This window comes from Sturnira hondurensis, unplaced genomic scaffold (assembly GCF_014824575.4).
Source record: "Sturnira hondurensis isolate 20B ecotype Veracruz unplaced genomic scaffold, ASM1482457v3 Scaffold0022566, whole genome shotgun sequence".
Taxonomy (NCBI): Eukaryota; Metazoa; Chordata; class Mammalia; order Chiroptera; family Phyllostomidae; genus Sturnira; species Sturnira hondurensis.
This window is the reverse complement of record NW_028095197.1, coordinates 9,835,028-9,857,341: the sequence shown is the minus strand read 5'-3', so window position 1 is coordinate 9,857,341 and position 22,314 is coordinate 9,835,028. Positions and strand designations below refer to the sequence as shown.

Below are 22,314 nucleotides of genomic sequence, written 5' to 3'. Positions count from 1 at the left end.
TCCTTGGCTCCCCATTGCCTATAGAACAAAAATCCAAATTCAGTTGGCTTCTAAACATTTGCTTCTTTCCTGACCAATTCCAATTCCCTTTCCTATCCATGTGGCCATTCTCTGCCAAACTATCACTTGCTAGTGCCTGGACACTCTGGGCACTTCCCAAACCTATGCCCCAACTCCCTCAGTCACTTCTCAACCTGCAAGGTTGAACAAAAGTGTCACCTCCTCCAGGAGGCCTTCCCTGACTATGCCTCCTCTTCCATCTCTGCTTCCATGACTTCTGGAAAACATCTCAGCAATTCCTTCATGGGGGTGCTGTTCACGGAAGCAACTGACTGGCTCCCTGCTGGGCCCACCCACTGCACATTCTCAGCTGGAGCCCAGGCCAGGCTCTTCCCACTCTTCCAGGCCCTGGAACACATCCCTTGACTACCATGCTGCTGCTTGTTAGCTCTCACAAGAGACCTTGCCGTATTTGCTTAAATGTCACCTTCTCGGCTGTTGTAGAAAAAATGCCTGGAATAGGAAATTCTGATGATCCATTCAAAGTCTGTTTATAGAGAGAAATGAAAGGGAGTAAATATCAGTATCAGCCAGAAACTGATGCTATCACACTTCAGCTCTTAGCACACCAATTTTACAGGTTCTCTTTTGCACATGAGTACAACCCAGGATTCCCATCCCACCCCATGCACACCTACGTGAGCGCCTTTCTAGAAACTGCTTTGGGATCTATAGGGGAGGGAAGTTCTAAACTCACAAGGAAAGAAACTTCATTTGAAAAGAAATGCAAATGTATACTTTGAAACAAGAGGAGTTATGGTAAACAATGGCAAATGTGAACAAAGATAAGAATTTGAAAATACATGTGAAAAGAACCATTAATCTCAACTGGCTCACGAGCACAAAGGGGGATATAATGGGAAATCTCTGTGGGAGGGTCCTGTGGCTCATCAAGGAAGTAAAGCAACCACACTAGCTGGGTGTCTGCTCTCATGACGGATTGTACAGAAGGCCCCATTTCAGCACTGCCGCCTCATTCCAAGTTGCCACAACCTGCGCATGCACCAAGCCCCACCTCCCCCGCCTCCCTCTCACGGTTCGACTTTCCCCCGCCCGTCACACATGTCACCCTTTAACACACTGATGCACTTGCTGTGCTCAGGGTTTGTGGTGCGCCTGTCCCCACCCAAACGACAGTCCCGTAAGAAGGGATTTGGGCGTGTCCTCAGGACCTAAAACACAGTCTGGCGCACAGTGGGACCTCCAGGTCTGCTGAAAGCAGTGAAGCCACTTCCCTCTCTCTTCTCAGAGCTGTGAGCACTGGAGGTACTTCTCTGTCTGCAAGATGCTCAGACCAGCGCCTTCTCCAATATCTCCAAAGTGACCATGACACAGCTCACTGAACACAGAGCCCCACAGTGGGCAGGACACAGGGCAACAGGGAAAGAGGACAAACTGGAGGCCTGGCAGGAAGGGAGGTTTCGGGCCCTTTGAGTTGGCTTCGTGGGCACCAAGAACGCAGGCTTAGGTAAGACCCACACGGCCTGCGCTTGCCGCTCTTACACACACATCACGGGAGATGATGATTTGCTTCTGAGCCCACTTCCCCTTCTGGGCCAGCCAACTGGAAGCAAGAGACGGTCATGTTTGCTCTTTGTGCCCCTCCAACACGCCTGACCAGGTCCGGGCCCCCGCCACGTCTGCTGTCAGGGAGGGGAGGGGACGGGAGCTAGGTCTCTGGAGACCACCACTCTTGGCCCACTCACCAACATACCCAACAGTACCAGCAAGGCAATTCAGAACTCAGAGAATGGCACTTTTATTTTAAGACTTGATTTTTTTGCCATGATTGTCTACCGCTTCTTCCATGACAGTGTCATCTTCTTCAATAGTGACCAGGACCTTCTTGCCTACCAGGCCAAAGATGTCTTCAGGAGGGTAGCCTTTGGGCTCACCCACCTTCACAGTGAGCATGTCCAGTGTCAGAATGGTGCCTTCTGGAATTCTCACTTTGGCCACGACAGACTTGCCCAGCTGTGGATAAAATTAAGACTCAGTGCTAGTCTCACAGAAGTAACAAGTTCACGTTGCTTTACGCTCAAGGTCCCTGACAAGTCTTCACAAGGCACCTTGGGAACAGTGACCCTGTTTTCGCCCAGAGCAGTCACCTCACAGATGGCAGGGACTCAGCTGGTAGGGGAGGGACTCGGGTTCCGAGGAGGGGCCTTCACAATGAAATGCAAAGGAAGGGGCTTGGGCTATGTTACCACACAGAGCCAGGTCCAAATCCCAGCTGTGGCTCAGTTTCTCTGTGAAACAGGAAATAATAGTGCCTCCATCTTATCGGATGACAAGAAGTATTAGTGATAATATAGAATGCTCCTGATAAGTAAAAATTATATCATTTACTTTTGTCATCCTTCGAGATCTCATTTTAAACATGGGGAAACTGAGGCTCACAGAAGGCAGGTAATTTCCAAGGAGCTGGGTTAAGAACCTAGGATTTCTCATCCCTGGTTCACTGCTCTCAAGAGACATGAACTTTATGGCTGCCTTGCTTAGTAAAATGGGAATATGGAGGTCTCACAAGACAATGAGTATGACTGCTACTCAGGGGACAGGGAAGGGGGCCTCCAAGGACTCGGCAGATAGGACGGGCCGGTGAGCAAAATGAAGGGTATGTGGATATCTGAGCTCGCGGCCAGCATTTCCATGTCTTGTCCACAATGCTGCTGAACAAACTATTTACTATAGTCCTCTATCCTCCATGTAAGGCCCAAGGAATCAGCTCCAGAATTTAGCATGGAAGCTTCGGAATTTAGCGTAGAAGCAAAACATCTACCTATGAACAGTAACCAGATTATATGTCCTGTTACACTGCCTTGTTTGCTCAGGGAGCCAGGAGACTTAGAACCGAATTAAGCACTCAGCTCTCATTCTGGTTTCTGGTACAATTCTCTCCTCTTTTCCTCTAGCAGGAGATTTGTTTCTTTTTGCTATTATTGTTATTTCCTGGTGTCCATGCAGGTCTTTAATTTGAGGGAAGTGAGTAGGGCGCCACTAGAATAAAAGATGACAACCTTCCCCGCATGCCTGGTGGTTGACCTTCATCTTCACCCAGACAACCGCAGTGGATTAGGAATGTCTGCACCCCTGGCAGTCCTGGGCGCCTGCTCCTATGACTCAGAGGCCAGGATGGGTCTAGGCTGCGGCTTCCAAGAAGCCCAGATGGTCACTGTGCCAGACAGTGTTCCTTGGCCTCACTGTCCCCTCTGTCTAAAGGTCAGTGCTACACAGCTCAGACTGCTCCTGAGGGAGTATGGGCATCATTCCCCGACAACCCCCGTGATGACCTGCCGGCCCCACCCACCCAGGGCCTCCCCTGATTACAGACACCTCGATGTACCACTGGCCCTTCTCCCACTGCCTCACGGAACCCCCTACCTGGATGATTCTCAACGCTTTCCTCTCCAGGGGACCCCAGACTTGACCTGCCCAAGTGCCTCACGAGGCCCTGGACCCCACCACCACCGAGACTGTGTCCTGGAGTCTAGAGCTCTGGGGTCGCAGACTTCAGAGACCCAGTGAGAAACGGTAACCCGACCCTAGGCCACCAGAGGAACTGCCGAAGTTCCCTTCAGCAGACTGTTTCTCCCACTGCTGACGTGAGCCCAGGGAGACTCAGAGGGTGCACGGGACATCCTTCATCATCTCACTGGCCTGGGCTCAGGCAGGGCAGGCATCGACTCTCCCTGGCAGGGCAGCCCACTCCGGCCCTCTGGGACAGGGGAGCCCAGCAGGGTCAGGTGGAACCCACCTTCTCATTGCAGGCCATCTCACAGGGCAGCAGTCGCTTGATCGGGGAGCCCATGGCCCTTTCCACAAGGCGCACGGACCGCACCAGCTCGGCCAGCTCCCCGGGCTCCAGCGAGGCAGCGTGGTCACTCCCCTTCCAGGTCTTGTCCAAAGTTATATGACGCTCCAGGACCTTGGCCCCCAGAGCCACGGCGGCCACAGATATTGCTATGCCTGTTTCATGCCCAGAGTACCCGATGGGAATGTCAGGAAAGAGCTTCTGGTATTCCTTTAAAATAGACAAAGAAAAAAAAAGTTAAATGTTGTGGTGCTGTATGCACATAGTCCAGAGTCAGGCAGATCTGGGTCGGAGTCCCAGTTTAGCCGCTCACTGTCTGTGCAAATACAGGCAAGACACTGAGGCTCTCTGGGCCTCCCCTCACCGGGGATAATGATAACAGTTGAGGGCTGCCATAAACGCAGGAAAAGCACTCGGCATGCTGTGGATGCTCAAAAACTGGCTACATCGTCAAGAATGCATCTTGAGAATGGGTCACACTGTGCCAACCACCAGGAATCACAGCTATATCTGGAGGCCTAAGCTCATTCAAAAAGCATCTGGCCCTGGCCAGGTGGCTCAGTTGGTTGGGCATCGTCCCGTAAACCGAACGGTTGCAGGTCTGATCCCTGGTCAGGGCTCATACCTAGGTTGCAGGTTCACTCCCTAATTGGGACACATACCAATGGGTGTTTCTCTCTCTCTCTCTCCCCCCACCCTTGCTCCACCCTAAAACCAATAAGCATTCCCTCAGGTGAGGATTGGGGAAAAAAAAAAAAAGATGTCACATTTAATTAGCCCAAGCCGCTCAAAGCAAGTGTGCTATATGCACACATATCGTCATCAATAATATATACAGCCCGATCTCAAAACAATTCTTTGGTGGAAATGCTAAATAATTCATCTGTTATCTATAATTCACTGAATGCAACAAAAGACATTCTAAGTTGAGTGAGTCTTGTCAGTGAGAGTGACCAGAAAGCTTAAGGACACTAAGAGGGACCCAGATGGGGTTTAATGGAACACTGGGACAGCTGAGTGGCAAAGACCTCAAAAGCAGGCCACAAGGGTGCGTGATGGACAAGGAGTCAAATTGCTGCAACACGGTGGGCTGGACCCGAGATGGGAGGCTGGCAATTTAACATTCATTGTGCCCTGGAATCAGAGTGTGAACGGACACGAGCGAACCTCGGGTGGGTCTGAAAGGGCCAGGCGGACCACGCTACACAGAGGGAGAAAATCGGGAAAACGTCTGGAGTCACGTGTACCACACTGCTGATGACTGTGCTCTCTGTGGGTCAGGACTGAGAGAACACCCACTTTCTGTGTTCTGTAATTCAGAGCTATTTGAGTTTCTAAAAATCGCATTTAAATTTAAAAAATAACAGCATTCAGAGAGGGCTAAAAATACAGAAAAGACTATCAACTGGGAGAGACGGAAAGTTTAGGTAAAAAGATACAGTGTTAGTTTTCAAAAGGTTAATTTTCTCAAGTGAGATATGAAGACTCTAGCGACATGTACAAAAGTTTACACTATCATGAAAAAAAAAAGTCCAATACTGTACTGAAAAGAACATGTAAAAAGGAAAACCAGTCACTGCAGTACCACAATTACATGTGTGTATATGTATTTAGAATGACACTAATATTACTATTATGCTTTTGTATGATAACTACATGCGTATGGTTCTAATGAAGTTAAACTTCAGGTGCTGATGGAGTTGGCTGGGACAGTACCAGACAAAGGAGTCTAGTCCCAGCTTTGCCACCAAACTACTGTGAAACCTCAGGCAAGTGAGCCTTTTCCCTTTGGGACTAGACCTCACCACCTGCAACAGAGTTGGAGTCGACAAAATCCTGGGGGAGAAGAAGCTCCCTCAAGGCTATCTCTGTAAACATTTTGAGCCTCAGGGATGATCAGAATTACAGGAGAAAATTAACAGAATTGGCAAATAACACTGAGCAGGAAAAGCCAAAAGTTTCAAGAAGGTCACCTACAACTCAATATGAAGAAAAACAAGAAGATACTTGCACACCAATGTTCCTAACAGCATTATTCACAACACCAAAAGGTGTTAACACCCCAAATGTACATGGATGGATGGATAGCAGAGTGCGGTATACACACGCAATGGGGCATTATCAGCCTTAAATAGGAATGAAATGCCGACACATACTACAACATGGATGAGCCTGGAAGACATTATGCTAAGTGAAAGGTGACACAAAAATACAAATACTGCATGATTCCACTGGTGTGAAGTACCCAGAGAAGACCAATTCATAGAGACAAAGAGTGAACGGGGGCGGCCAGGTGCTGGGGGAGCGGGAAACGGGCCACCAGTGTTTAATGGGTTTAGTTTCCCTTCGGGAAGATGGAAGAGTTGCGGGGAGGGAAGGCGGTCGTGACAGCACAGCCATGTCAGTGTGCGGAATGCCCCCGGACTGTCCACCCACAAATGGTGAAAATGGTAAGTCTTTTGTTTCACCACACGTGCATACACACACACACACACACACACACACACACACGACAACACACTAGGAAAAGATACGAGCCAGCAATTCACAGAAGAGGGACTTCTAATGGCCAATACATATACACAGGTAAAGAAAATGTACATAGACAATTATCAGGACTTAAATTTTATAATGGGTGAGATTAAGATTGGTTTTAAGAAAATTTAACTTACAACCACCCTATTCAGAATGCATCTGCTTCTTTAGCTGCACAGTCGGTTCTGATTTGATTTTGTAACAGCGAGATTGTCAGAGGAAGCATGTCAACGTTGGTTAGAATTTTGGTTGTAAAAGAGGCTCCGTCTTCCCCACTGTACATGTCCCAAGAAAAGCCATTTCGCAGCAGCCGACGACACAAGGGCCCGCCCCACCCCGCCCCCTCGCTCACCGGGATGACGCGCAGGTTGGTGTCCTCGGGCAGGAGCGGGTAGGCGCTGGTGCACTGCAGGAAGCAGAAGTTGGGGTTGAGGGGCTTCACGAGCTGATAGACCTGCTTCATGGTGTCCATCGACTGCATCCCGCTGGAGATCACCATTGGGCGGCCTGCGTGACCCGATACCAACACCACCGTCACTTCCTTTTTAGTGGTTCTGATTCTCCCTCAAGAACACCCCAACTGTTGGTTCTGCTCAGTCAACCGAACTTCACAAATATCTCTCAAATATTCTGCCAGCCACTGTGGAGGAACAGAGGTGAGCTTGGTGGGTTCCTGCCCTTGACCATGGGAAACGTGGACTCCCCTCATCCCCCAATATTATAGTTTAGAAAAGTGAGCTGAATTCAGGAGTCAGAGGAATTTCACAGGCCTCAGAGAAAGGTGAGCATCTCATTGGAGTAGAAGGCTGCGCTGTGCGGTAGGGTACGCACAGACCCCACATTCAAGAGCACGAATGAGTGTGAGGCCCAGAGTTGTCACTCACTAACCATGAGGCCTGTCGATGACATACCATATTTTGCTGTGCCTAATGCGCATGTTTTTGCCCAAATTTTTGAGGGAAAAATAAGGACGCACATTATAGATGGGTAGTACCTAAAATACCTTGTATCTATTCTTATGCTTCATAATTATCCGTTACATAAAATTTCTTGTAACATAATATGTTCACAAATAAATGCTAAAATTCCTTTATAATACAAAAGACAAGTATCTAAATACAAACAAATAAAAATTGAATTAAAATATTAAAATGAAAGATTATAAAGTCTGGGCCAGAAACATGGGTGCACATGATACACAAGAACACATTATACATGGCAAACCATGGTAAATATAAAGCATCATGATTACATGGCCTGCTTCAGCCTCAGCGTTGCTGCAAGAATCGAACGAGATCACTCACGTGGGAAACCCCTCCCTAGAAACTGCACTGTGTGTTACAGTGTTAGACACCCACAGACTATTTCCCAGTCAGAACTTCCTCTAAGAAGTTTTACACAGAGTCATAGCTTCAATTTGGTATCATTTCTTGCAGATTAAAAATAATTTTTAATTAAGTCCTTGTAACAACTGTGTCACCCTTAAATTCCTCCCTTGCAGGTCAGCACAAGAAGACGTGGGAGCATGTGCAGACTGAAGAGACTTTTCTGGAGTCTGACTCCAGGAGAGTCCTTTAGCTACCACTAAAGGGGCAAAACTGTGTTTGGACTCCCTCAGATTTTATGACAAAAATTCAACACTCACCTTTTTTGGCTGTTTTTTCCAGATAAGGAAAATTGTTAGTGTCCCCAGATCCAACTTTGAAAAACGGAACATTCAGTTCATGCAGAAACTCAACGGCCATCTAGAAAAATCAAAGGAGTTCTTTTTCACCACTGTTCAAAACCACTGCCCCCAAGACAGGCGAGGAGCCACGTAAGAAAAGAAAAACCCCTCCTCGTACCAACAGGAGGGACTCTCTCAACTTGAAAGGAGGCAAAGATTTGTTATCAGTCATTTCATTCCATTTCAAGCATTCTTTCATTCATAGCCACCCATCCATTTGTCCAACAAACACTGCGCGCTGGCCTGGCTGGCTACAAAATCCAGAAAAGACTCAGACCCCTGGCCAGATCTTCTTCCCCAGGGGCATGAGGCCCGGCGAACAAATTCAAAGGATCATGACCTAATCCTGACCCAGAAAGCCAGCCAGTGAGAAAATGAATGTCCCTCAAAAGGCCTTACCCTTTATGTAGAACGAGAAAGCCAGGAAAAGAGGCCATTTCAATCCTTGCCAAAAAGGAAAAAACGGAGCACCTGACGGCCCAGCCCTGACACAGTGACCCACAGCTGGGAGGGCCTATCAAACCCAAGCCCTTTCAGACCCCAAACCTGCGGCCCACAGGGGAAATCTCGGTCGCTTGGTTTCGTTTTGGTGACACAACATCATGACTTGAAATCACCTACCTAGGGCCCTTCGCCACCCTTATCTGGGACCCATCAATAATAACACTGGCAAGTGTAGGAAATACCGGATGGAGGAATCAGAGGACCACAAGTTTTAAGAGTAAAATCCCAGTTTGCTGTCAATTTATAAGAACTCCCAAACTACCTTTTATTACTATTATTTTAAAAGATTTTATTTACTTATTTTTAGAGAGAGGGGATGGGAGGGAGAAAGAGGGGGAAAGAAATATCAGTATCCGGTTGCCTCTCACTCACCCTGCACCAGGGATGGATCCTGGCCCGCACCCCAGGCATGTGCCCCGACTGGGAACCGAAACAGTGACCCTTTGCTTCGCAATCTGATGCTCAACCCACTGAGTCACACCAGCCAGGGCTTATTTTTTAAAAGCTGAAGTTGAGTATCAGAAGTGGGAGAATCAATGTGTCAGACTGTTTCCAAATATCTGAATTCACTCTGTCCTCGAGTGCTGCCCACGCGTGAGAAGTAAGTTCGGTCAACCTGATGAGCTGGCAGGTCAGTGCTTCCCATGCCCTAACTCATGTGCACGAATCTCCCAGGGATCTCAGTAAAATGAAATGCAAACTCTGATCATCAGTCTAGGGTGGGATCTGACAGCCTGTATTTCTTTTTTTAAAAATTTATTGGGGTGACATAAGTCCCTGAGTAATGCCAAGGCTGGTGCTCCGTGAACCACACTCGGAGTAGCAAGGAGCTAGGTCACCTTGCCTCAGAATCCAAAGGGCACAGGAGTGGTGAGGCACAGTATGAAGAGGTCATGCCGCCAGCAGGCCCCTTAACCAACCCACTGCGGCCTGAGCTCCCAGCCATCTTCCAAGTGGGTAATAAGCTACTCCGATCCCAGTGGCTGCGCTCAGAGAATACCCCTCCTCATGTGTAAGCCCCCCAATACTGTACTGGTTGGAGCCGTCGGAGAGCCATACAAGTGGCTAAGCAGCCAGTGAGTGGGCAGTTCACAGTCTGCAGCTCCCTACATCCGAGCGAGAGACACCGTCTGGTGAGGCCCGAGTGCCGCGCACCCCCAAGTGTGCTAAGCCACCTTTGCTGCAGTTCCTGCTGCCACGACCTCCCTCTACTCTAGTTCTTCCTCTTGTCTTTCCTTTCTGTATTTTTCTGGCTCATTCTCTCCTGTTAACCAGCCTTAGGGTGGAATTGAAAAACATTCTTTAATGTTTATTGAACGAAGTCAAATTTTTCCATGCCTCTCATTCCACCCGGCAGATGAAGAAAGTGTTTTGTATTTTCAGAGGGAAAGCCCAATGCGGAGGTTTCTTCTACCTAATGTTCAACTTTTGAGAAAGTGGCTTGTGATGAAAAAGTCCCCAAGGACATAAAGAGATGGATGAGCTCACTAAGGATTGGTGCAGAGCAAGCAGGGACAAGGAGGAGCCAAATGCAGAAAAAACACTTTGCAAAAACTTACCCCTGGAGTTTGTAAAATTTACAATTTTGTAGTAAGAAAACAAATGGGCAAATTCTATCAAACGGATAGGCACACCTCATTTTGCAGACCTCCTGGGGAACCATCCCCACCTAGTGGCCATTTAGAAGACTGCCATTTCAGATTGATCTCTGCAAACAGGGTGCCAACTTGGGTCATTGGGGATGATGCTAACTAGCCTTTCATACCCAGGGCCCCTTCTCTCTGTGGACTCCTTGGTTTCCCCCAGCCCTGCCCAACTGGCTGCCCGTCCCCTTTCCACCTGGGGATGCAATGAAGCAGGCAGCATCACAACTTCTCCCCCCTCCCGCCCCACAGCAAAATGCCGTTTTGCCCTGGCTGAGTTGCTCAGTTGGTTGGAGTGTTGCCCCATACACCAAAAGGTTTCAGGTTCGATCCCCAGTAGGGGCACATACCTAGGTTGCGGGTTCAATCCCCAGTCAGGGTGTGTACAGGAGGCAACCAATTGATGTTTCTCTCTCACATCAATGTCTCTCTCTCTCTCAAATCAATAAATATCCTTGGATGAGGATTTTTTTTTTTTAAAAAGCCTTTTGGAGTCTGCTCTAGGCACCCAACTGTGTTAAAAACCCAGAAAAAAGGTCCCACCAGCAAACTGGTTTGGGTGAAATGCTGTATTGCCAGAGCTCCTTCTTACAGGGTCCCTTTATTGGGGGGGAGGGATTACTGATTCTAAATGAATTAGCTAATTAATGAGGATCGACAACGTGTTGCCAGAACCCCCTTTCCATATCACGTCCTGTGAGAAACTCTGGGGAGCACTGATCTAAGGGGTAACAGAAGAGAGGAGCTGGGTCCTTTCTAAGCTCCCACCACTGCCCTCAGTTCTGGGATCCTGTAGGAAAGGAAGAAGCCGTCCGCGGTGATGGGTTAGAGAGGCGCCAGGGTGAAGAATGATGAGGGGAAAAGCATGGAACCAGAAAAAGGATGGGTCTGCCCTCAGCCCAGGGGCCTGTCGGAGCACACCAGCACTAGGGCAGGGGACACCCTGCTGGCAGGGTGGCCAAGGGGAGGAAGGGAGGAGGCAGGCACTACAAGGGAAGGGCGGCTCCGGAAGGATAGGTCATTTGTGTGTGAGGGGCCAGCTCTCTGGTTAGAGCTGCCACTGGCTTTGTGAACAGAACTCTCCCTGGAGACCACAGGCATCTGCTCACTTCAGTGCATTTGCACACACCTCTGCGCAGCTTTCCACCAGGTGCTGCGGTAGTTTACTTGGTGTTAATAAAATTCTGCCACACCTTGACCTTCCCTTAGCACACAAAAAACGCCCTAGGGCAGCGCGCAGAGCGAATGCCTACTGTCCATAAGGAAGTTAGAGTGGATAAGCAGCCAGAGCCACTTTCTAGGTAAACACGAGACATGGGACCAGCCCACTTCAACGGCTGGTACACAGGCCACGCTGGCTCAGCAAAGGGACCTGTCCTGCAAAGCAAATTAACTCTTGCGAAGGATCATAAGAACACATTTCTCCTCAAATCCCGTGCCCAGGTCAGTCAGGAGGCCAGCTGGGAACAAACGGCATTCCGAGGACAGAGGAACCTCCCTGCAAAGATGGTGTGAAGCAAAAAAACTCCAATGCATTGAAAGTAACAGAACAACTACCATACAGGGGATGCAAGCCTTGCCCTGGCCTGGCACCCACAGGCTTATCTCCCGGATTCCTTACCCCAGCCCTAGGGGGTGGGCATCTTTATTGTCCTATTTTACAGACGGGCACCTTTGGCTCAGAGCGGTTACACGACCAGCCCAATCCCACACAGTGTCAATGACGGGACCTGAACTCAGGGTGGCCGCAGAGCACGTGTTCCACACCCCAAACAAGCTTCCTGGGAAAGCAAAAGGCTGCAGGCTGAGAGGCAGGCACCAACTACCCACACCCTGGCTCCTCCCCATCCTCCAAATGCTCCTGCTTCTCACCTTGAAGCCCCCTGGGGGCAAACAACTTGCAGAAGTGACTTTTCCTAAAGAGTCTCACAGATGCAAGGAAGTGCCCTCTTTCCTTCACAGTCCACACGCAGGCACACAGGTGCCCAGAAACATGGACTGAGTGGAAACAGCCTTTGCTGATCTTGCAGTGACTCAGGGCATCAGAGCTGGGAGAGCCCTCGGACACGGGAGGAAAGGCAAGTTCAGAGCGGGGAAGGGACTGCCGAGCTCACGCTGAGACCATCTCAGAGCAGAGAAGGGAAGGAACCCCGGTGCCCGACCCTGGGCCCAGGCTGCCTTCCCTAGCTGAGGCTCAGGTCTGAGGGCGCCAGACTTGTGCTGCACTTTACGTGAATGATCACTGAATCTTTGCGACCTGGCGAGATGAGTCCAGGACCTAACCCACTTTATGGCAGAAGAAACAGAAGCCAAAGAGGTTAAATAGCCTCCCCGTGACACAACGGGAGTGACAGGCAGAACCATATTCCAACCTAAATCTGACCCCCAAGTCCATGCGCCTGACACTGGACCACACAGCCAAGGGGGGCACCACACAGCCGAGGGGGGCACCACACAGCATGGGGCCCCAAAGGTTTCAGTATCTGCACTCTTCAAAATAACAGGACTCTAGCCCTGGCTGGTATAGCTCAGTAGATTGAGCGCGGGCCTGCAAACCACACAGTTGCTGTTCAATTCCCAGTCAGGGCACATGCGTGGGTTGCAGGCCAGTTCCCAGCAGGGGACTCACGAGAAGCAACCATACATTGATACTTCTCTCCTTCCCCTCCCCTCAAAAAAAAGATAAATAAATAAAATCTTTTAAAAAAAGCAATAACAGGACTCTAGAGAGCTTTTTATGTGGAGGTTCTATATATTCATATTTATTGCATTAAAATGAAATCTGAAGAGTTTTGTTTTCTTTAAACCTTAAACTTGTGGAGAAGACAGCTTGTAGCTGTAGAAACAATGCAGAGACATCGGGTGTGCCTACCCGTCACCCACTTCCCCAGCGGTGGCATTTCACGGCAATGGAGTGTGGTGACACACCAGGGGAGTGACTCCGCCAGAGTCCACTGATCTTATGGGCTTCACCATCTTACAGGCTCTCATTTGAGTGTGCTCGTATTTAATCCCACGTGATTTCACCATGTGTACTGGCTCACGCGACCACCACCAGTCATGAAAGAGTTACGCCACCACTGCAGGGTTCCCTCGTGTTACCCCTTCACCGCCACATCCACATCCACCTCCCTTCCACCCTCTCCTGAACCCCTGACAACCACTGATCTGTTCTGTCTCTATAGGTCTATTACTGCAGAAGTATTAGATGACAGAGCCGTATACTATGCAGCCTTCTGGGTTTGGCCTTTTTCCTCAGCAGTGACTTTGCCATCCATCCAAGCCTCTGCCTGTGTCAGTAGTTTGTTCCTTTTTACTGCTGAGTAGTAGTATTTCATGGTGTGGATGCACTAGTTAGTTTAACAATTCATCTGCTAAAGAATGTCTGGGGTGTTCTAGTTTGGGGCTACTACAGATAAAGTTGGTATGGACACTCAGGTACAGGTTTCTGTGTGAACAAAAGTTTCCATTTCTTTCAAGATAAATGACCAAAGGACAACTAGTGGGCCATGTGACAAACACAGCCCAAGCTTCTGCCCATCTACTTTTATAAAAAACTGCCAAGCCCTGGTTGGTGTAGCTCAGTGGATTGAGCGCGGGCCTGCGAACCACACGATCGCAGTTCGATTCCCAGTCAGGGCACATGCCTGGGTTGCAGGCCAGTTCCCAGTAGGGTACATATGAGAGGCAACCATACATTGATATTTCTCGCCCTCTCTCCTTCCCTTCCTCTCTAATGATAAATAAATAAAATTAAAAATAAAAATACTGTTTTTACCAAAAAAAAAAACACCCCACAATGTGAGGGACAAATACCATATGATCTCACATTTAACTAGAACATAATCGACAAAAGAAAAAAGGAAGCAAAATATAACCAGAGTCACTGAAATTAAGAACAATCTAACAATAGCAGGAGGGGAGGGTGGAGGGGACAGTGGGGAGAAGGGTTTTCAGGAACTACTGTAAAGGACACATGGACAAAACCAAGGGGGAGGGTGGAAGCACAGGAGAGAGATGGGTTTGGGGGAGGTACGGGGGAGGGGTGGGGAGAAAATACAGACAACTGTAATTGAACAACAATAAAATAGTTAAGAAAACAAAATAAAACACAGTGAGACACCACGTCACACTTGCTAGGAAGTCTAGAACCAAAAAGTCAGATGATAACAAATGTTGGTGAGGACACGAGGAAATTAGAACCCTCACGCTCTGCAAGTGCAAATGTAAAATGGTGCAGCCACTTTAGAAAACAGCTTGCAGTTCCTCAAAATAGTTAAACAGAGTTACCATGTATATTCCCAAAGGAAATGAAAACATGTCCACATAAAACCTGTCCATGAATGTTTGTAACAGCATTATTCATACTAGCCAAAAAGTGAGAGCAATCCAAATGTCCATTAATTGGTAACTGGATAAATAAAATGCAGTATATCCATAAAAGTGAATATAGTTGAGCAATATAGAGGAATAAAGAACTGATAGGTGGTACGGTATGGACAAACCTTGAACACACGATGCTGTATGGCGGAAGCCAGACACGGAGAACAGGTGCACTGCCCAGAACAGGCAAACATACAGACAGAAAGTACAGTGGTGATGGCCTCGGGCTGGGAGAATTGGGGGGGGGGGTAATGGAAGAGGGATGACTGCTAACAGATACAGGTTTTCCCTTGGGGGTGATAAAAATGTTCTAACATTGGCCTCGCTGGTGTGGCTCAGCGGATTAAGTGCCAGCCTGTGAACCAAAGAGTCACTGGTTCAATTCCCAGAGAGGGCACCTGCCTGGGTTGCAGGCCAGGTCCCCAACAAAGGGCACGTGAGAGGCAACTGCACATTGATGTTTCTTTCCCTCCCTCTCTAAAATAAACAAAATCTTTTTTTAAAAAGTTGTAAAATTTTGGTGATAGAATTGATTGTAGCGATGGTCATACAACTGTGAATACCCTAAAAAACCCTGTGTACTTTAACTGGGTGAATTGTATGGTATGTCAATAAAGCTGAGGGGAAAAAGGAACACACGGCACACCTGTCCTTAGTGGCAGCCAGAGGAATCATGTCGCCGCACGTTACACTGGAACGCCGCTACACACTTGTGAGAGAAGGACAGTGAAAAGGGCAAACACATTTGAGTATTGCGAAAACAGTTTTCACTCGTGGACCTTCATAAAGATCAAATGAATCTCCCAGGGGTTCCTGGGCCACACTTTGAAAACCGCTGCCATACTCTCTGATTTGTTTGTTATTTTGGTTTGTTACTGGTTTTAGTTGCCACTCACTGCAGCAAAATTCCCAAATGACATTTCTCTCATTTCGCCTGACTCCGTACTCAAAGCTAAGGTGTGGTCAGGCTTTAGGAAAACTGCCCTGGGGCAGCATCTGCATGGCAGGGCGGGTGGTGAAGAAAAAGGAGGAAACTCAAAGGCCCTGCTGGGCTCTGGGAAGCCACACACACAATGGACTGACACTTAGAAGGCAGCCGAGGGACCGCAGAAAGCACACTGCACCCGGCTTCACATCTGCCTTCAAGGCCCCTTTCCTAGTGGTGCGACTCTGTACAAACCTCCCCGGTCCTCTGAACTGCTGTTTCTTCAACTGTGAAATGAGGCACAGTAGAGGTAAAATATATTACTGTGTGTGAAGATGCTTTGTAAACTATAATCTATAATTCAAAAGTAGGAAATTGTAATCGTTAAATGCACAACTAGATTTGAAGAATGTCATGTTTATGAATGCTGTAAGTTAAGGAATAAATTTGGGCTCCTGAATTGAAGCCCCAACATGCCAAGTTTCCCAGAGGCCTAGGTTCTCTGCCTCCCCACCTTTTTCTAAACTACCAATGGCTAGGCAATGCTTAAGTTTCTTGGAGCTCAATTTATAGACATATTTTGGGGTGCCACAAAGGATCAGAAGCCTAGGGAATGAACTGGGGTCACTTCACATGTTCTGGATGAGTAAAAGAATCCTGTTTCAAGAGCCACACAAATGTTCTGAGGTTTCATCTCATGATCCATTTCTGCAAAGTTGTCTTCAGGAGACAATTCAAAAACAGGGAAAAAAAAGTTCATCTCAGTGTTATTTATAAACACTAAAAACTGAAAGTAATCTGCGTGTCCAAAAGCAAAGAAATGGCTAGGTATGTTATAAATCTTCAAAAAAATGTTACACTGCTATCAAAAACCTTAAGCATAAGAGGCAGGGAGTTATTTATGTCAATTATATCTCAATAAAGCTAAAAAGAAAACAAGATATGGGTAAAAGCTTTTCATATAATGTTAACTAGGAAAAGCACGCACAGAACTGAATATTCACAAATATAACCCCCACGCAACATAATATGCATATAAAAAGACTTCGGGAGGAAATACACAGAATGAGTTGTCATATAGAAATTATGGGTCAGTTTTCCCCTCTTTCTCCTGTCTTCTAAACTTTCTGTGATATTACATTATTTTTTACAATGAAAATTTGTTTACATTCAGAAAAAGAGTACATGAGGGAATCCTGAGGCAGATTACCGAGCAGGTCAAACCTGAGACCTGGTACCAGCTAGGCTCTTCCAGGATGTCAGCAGGGCCATCCTGTGTGCCACTCCCTTCTGGATGACACCAGTGCCACGTCACCCAAATCAGCCATGGCCTCTCAGCAAGGGGCAGAGGTTTCCTGACCCCTAGTCCAGGTCACTTTCCATGGGGGGAAACTGGCCCAGCAGGGGCTGCCTCCTGCTCCCAGAGACAGTTCATTTCAGAAACTACTGTGTTCTTCCCACAGACTCGCACTGGGCCTCAGCATCCTCTGGCCTCCCATTTGGTTGGGCATTGACCTAGTTAATACTATGGAGAGCTCCAGGTCCAGAAAGCACAAAAAAGTCTACTGTGAGCAAGGAAGGGCTGGACTGAGCTCTCACCAAAAGCCACCAGGCCGCCTGCTGTCCCCTGGGTCTGCTAAAGTAGCAAATGGCAGAGTGGCAGAGGGCTCACCTCATCCATGCCAGAGGCAGTGAAGAAGATGCCAACCTCCTTGGCGTATCTCTGCAGCTCCCTGTACTGGTCATGGCTGAATTCTAGGTGGCGCTTGTGCTCCCCGTATGTCTTCCCCCAGGAATGCTTCGAAGTATACGGCCTCTCCAAGGCTTTCCGATTGAACTTGTGCTCCAGCTCACTCTTCTGGAATTTGGCACAATCAGCCCCACACTCCTGCAACACACATCAGGGCTCCTGTCAATGACTTGTGGATTCCCGGAGAGAAGAGAAATGTTGGGGGCAAGGGTTACGACATCATTATCTTTAAAAACAATGCCAGTTGGCGGAGGTGGTCAGTAACCCCCAAAGAGGAACAGGAGAAGCAAAAAGTCTCAAAGGAAGAAAAGGCTTTCCCTCCCCCCTCCCCTTAAAATGCAAAAAAAGGGGGGGGCTTTTGGGGCTTTGTTTTGTGTTGTAAAATTAAAAGTAACTCATCAAACAGTTAAGGAAGATTCTAAGTTGTATAACTCAGCAGAAGACAGTAAAATGAGCACTGGACCAGAATTTAGGAGAAAATACTCAGAACCTGACTCTAAGTCTTGGATCAGTCACTTCCTGCCTCTAGACTCAGTTTCTCCATCTATAAAATGCTCTGGGCTAGCTCCAGGACATGTAACTGTTCCGAGGAAGCCCTTAAAGGAACAACTCTGCTTTTAGCTGTTCTGCCCCTGTGCTTTTCGGCATGACACTTTATTTGAACAAGAGATTCCAAGGCAAAAAGCAAACAACGGAAACCTAGAAATGCCCCGGCTTTCCTAAAGTATGAAAGCTAGATTGTCTGGCTAGAAAAGCTATAATCCTACTGCCAGTCAGCACAATCTCTCAAAACTGTTTTTTAAAAAACACTCAACAGAAATAGTAAGGAAAACCGCCCTGGCTGGTGTAGCTCCGTGGACTGAGTGCAGGCCTGCGAACCAGACGATTGCGGTTCGATCCCCAGTCAGGGCACATGCCTGGGTTGCAGGTCAGTTCCCAGAGGGGGACACAAGACAGGCAACCATACACTGAAATTTCTCTCCCTCTCTTCTTCCCTTCCCCTCTAAAAATAAATGAATCAAATCTTAAAAAAAAAGAAATAGTAAGGAAAACCTCTGAAGGGTCAGCTTACTGACATTTCTGCAGACACAGTGGTATCAATGCTATGGAAAATCTTGGCTCCAGAAATGTCTGTGCTAAGAGTGTGGGTCCTGCTCCTGGAAAAATCACAAGACAGCACAGTCAGGACATGATACTAGAAAGAAGTCAAAGAACATTAGAATCTAGGACAACACAGTTCCCATTGTCCAGAGGAAGTTGCCCAGAGCGCCTGACAGTGAGTCTCCAGCAGAGCTGGCCAGACCACTTTCCTCAAGGCTGCGCACCACGTGTGTCCTGGCTCAGGGCTGAAACCTGGATCCCTGCCACACCCAGGCTTCTGGCAAGCGAATGAGGTGGTCCTCACAAAGTGTCACTGAGGCTCCCTTTGCTTCTCATCTTTATCTCAAGACTTTCACTCAAGAAGTTAAAAGAGCCCTAGCTGGTGTAGCTCAGTGGATTGAGCGTGGGCCTGTGAACCAAAGGATTGCGGTTCCATTCCCAGTCAAAGCACATGCCTGGGTTGCAGGCCAGTTCCCAGCACAAGACACGTGAGAGGCAACCATACATTGATATTTCTCTCCTTCTCTTCTTACCTTCCCCTCTAAAGATAAATAAATAAAATCTTAAAAAAAAAAAAGAAGTTAAAAGGCTTGTCTCCATCTGGACAAACCTTCCATTTACAGGAAGGCGATAAAAGTGAAGTAGCAGAAACTACATTCCACATGACAGCAGGAAGCAGAACAGGTTCCTCTTCTTTTCTCAGCTTCCTTCCTAAACATGAGTGATTGCCTTATCCGTTTAACACTATGATAAACTTGAGGTTCAGAAAACACAATCAGTCTGCTTTACTATAGGGTTATGGTTTCTTTCTTGAGGGTTTTACTGCTTCTCTACTAGCAAAAAACAAGCAGCAGAACTCCAGGATGAGCCAAGGTATCATGTTCCATTTCTATCAAAACTTGAAAGTTAAGAGTATATTTAATTAGCAAATCCCTAATTATAATAAATTTATATTATATTATTATAATAAAAATAATTGAGGACTGATCAGCATGGGTCAGTTGGTTGGAATGTGGTCCCACAGACCAATAGGTCACAGGTTCGATTCCCAGTCAGGACACATACAGCTGCTGCCACATAACATGGTACACTGTTTTACAGCAAAGTTGTGTTTTCATAAGTAAAAAGAGTATACTCTACTATATCATAAGTAGTATAGTAATTATATAAACCAGTAACGTAATCATTTATCATTATCAAGTTTTATGTACTATACATAATTGTATGTGCTATACAGTTGGCACTTGACCTTCTAGGATTTTGGTACCAGCAGGGGGCCTGGAACTACTCCCCTGTGGACACTGAAATGTGTGGGAAGTTTTAAGCAGTTTTTCAACTGCGCAGGAAGGTGGGGGTCCACACCCCCAACCCCCACACTGTTCAAGGCTCAACCGCTTTTAGCCAACTGGCAGTGCAGTAGACTTGTTTATACCAGCACCACCACAGACAGGCGGGCGCTGCATTGTGCTGTGATGGAGGTGACGGGAACTTTTCAGCTCCATTATAATCTGTCTTACGGGAACACCACTGTGTGGGCCACCAGTTCTTGACCCAAACTTTGTTATGTGGAGCATGGCTACATGGAACCCTATGTGCCAAAATCTATGCTATGCACTGTTACCTCTCTTGATCCTTGTAACTCTGAGCTAAGGACTACCATCATCAAGCCCGGTTGTAAAACGAGGCACTGAGGCTCATGGAGATTAAGGATCTAGCCCACATTCACACGGCTGGTAAATTGTCAAGTCAGGATTTGAATCCAGAGTCCTGGTATTTTAACCATTTCATATTCCAAACACAAGGCAGATGCGAGAGATGATAGCAATTTCCAGAAATTTCCATAACTTCCTGAAAGTAATTCAAGGTCGCTGGAAGATGTCAGAGATAAGTAACAGGCAGCAAGGGGCCAGGTCATCAAGGTGTTGAAGTCAGGAGGAAAAGGATTCTTTTTCTTAAGTTGCTTCATAGCTGAAATTTTTGAACTTTCCAGTCCTGCACCAATACCCAGAGATCTATCAGTTGAATGTATGTCAATACCCCAACATATATCAAACCTGACTGTGCCCTAAAGGGCTCCGAACGTGATCAGATGCCTGGCATCCAAATGATAAGCACCCTGGACCAATTAAGAATGCAGAACTGATTAGTCTCAAGGATGTGACTTTATTATAAGAACTCCTAACGTTCTTTTCTTCTTCAGAACACATCTGGATTTTTGGCTAATTGTGTTTCCAAACTCTAAGACCGCTGAGTAAATCTTTGTCATTTATTTCTAGCCAAAGCTTCCTGATGACTCTTTTCGAATACAGGGGTCAGAGGGTTCTGACTTTACCCAAGGTCAGTGGGGAGCCACTGAAGGTGTCAGCAGGGGGTACAACTTGATCAAACCTGTGTTTTAAAAAGACTATTCAGCCACCAGGAGGGAGCGAGGGAGGTCGGGACAGGAAAGTCAGGGTGGAGCAGGAATGAAGAGGGTTTCGAAAGATTCAGAATGGGACCAGGCAAGCAGGACGCCAGACCAGATGCAGGGCAAGAGAAAGGTGGTCCCGGCTCCCCGTAACCCTTCCCGTCTCCGGATCCCCTCACCCCTCTCCTCTGGAGCGTTCCCCTCACCTTGGCCACGCGGATCATGCGCTTGGCCACGTCCAGGTCGCCCTGGTGGTTCTGGCCGATCTCGGCAATGATGAAGCACGGGTGCTGCCCGCCCACCCAGCGCCCGGGACACAGCTCCAGCTCCCGCGGCATCGCTGCTGCCCCACCACTCCACTCGCCTAGGTCCCTGGGCCACGGCCTCTGGTCTCTTCAGGCGGCGGCCCAAGACCCACACGTAGCCCCCGCCACGTCAGCCTGCGCCCGCTGCGCAGCCAATCCCGGGGCCCCGCCAGCCAATCGAGGGCAGGGGGCGGAGCTACCGCCAGGAGGGCGTTGCCTCGGAACAGGGAGGCTCCACTCTCAGGCTTTGGGCCCTGAAGCTTGGTCCCCGACCGTCTCAAGTTCACTACGGGTGCGGCTGAACAAATGTTCTCGGAAGACCCGACGGCTGTCTTCGCAGGACGTAGTCTAGGTCTAGCTCCCAAAGGCGACGTGCCCTACAACAGGGTGTCCCCAACCCCTGAGCCACGGGCTGGCACTGGCATGTTAGGAACCGGACTCACAGCAGGTGGTGAGAGGCGGGCAAGGAGCGAAGCTTCATCCCGCTCCCCATCACTCGCATTACCGCCTGAGCTCCTTCCTCCCCGTTCCCTGCGACCTGTCCGTGGAAAAATTGCCTTCCACGAAATTGGTGCCTCGTGCCAAACGGTTGGTAATCGCTGCCCTACGGTATAATGGAATAAACGGATTCTGGATTTAGAATTACAGCGCTGGCTGGAGCTCTGGATCACAAATGCATTATTAGTCCTTCCTGGGATTCTTGATCCTGAATACGTTAGTCCTTCGTGTCTACAAAACCCTCATCAGAGAGTTAAAGACCCCAGATCCCTTGGACTGCTGAAGAAGAGAGTATGCGGAGGGATAAGTAAGCAGTGTGGAGGCATGAGCCCTGTGCAGGTGCCCTGGAAGGAATGGAGAAAGGGACCAGAAGCAGGTGACACTGTCCAAAGGAGGAGAGACTCACAAGGTCAAAGGCCTTGAGTAGTTCAGGAGAATGAGGAGCAAGATCTTGGGGGGACTTGGGAGAAAGGAGGCCACTGTTCACAGCAGATCTGGTGGCCAAGGGGAGGTGAGGAAACGGGGTGAAAATAGACCTTTTCCTGGGAAAGTTCGGTTGTTAAAAGCAATTGGAAAAAATGGATCATGGGCTAGAGGAGGTCCCAGAGTCGAAGGGTTCTGGACAAGCGCATGTTTGGAGGCCAGGAGGAAGCAGCCAAAGGC

The 22,314-nt window shown here is 48.1% G+C and overlaps 1 protein-coding gene across 1 annotated transcript; it reads right to left on the bottom strand.

Annotated features, from left to right (window-relative positions):
* Positions 1-1,795: 1,795 nt before the first annotated feature.
* Positions 1,796-21,289, bottom strand: NANS (N-acetylneuraminate synthase). The gene is made up of 6 exons (XM_037035699.1): positions 21,055-21,289; positions 17,263-17,478; positions 8,055-8,154; positions 6,762-6,916; positions 3,818-4,084; positions 1,796-2,034 (listed from the first exon to the last, which is right to left on the bottom strand). Exons 1-6 carry the CDS (start codon positions 21,184-21,186, stop codon positions 1,825-1,827), a joined length of 1,080 nt encoding a protein of 359 aa, XP_036891594.1. The 5' UTR covers positions 21,187-21,289; the 3' UTR covers positions 1,796-1,824.
* Between the last annotated feature and the right edge of the window lie 1,025 nt (positions 21,290-22,314).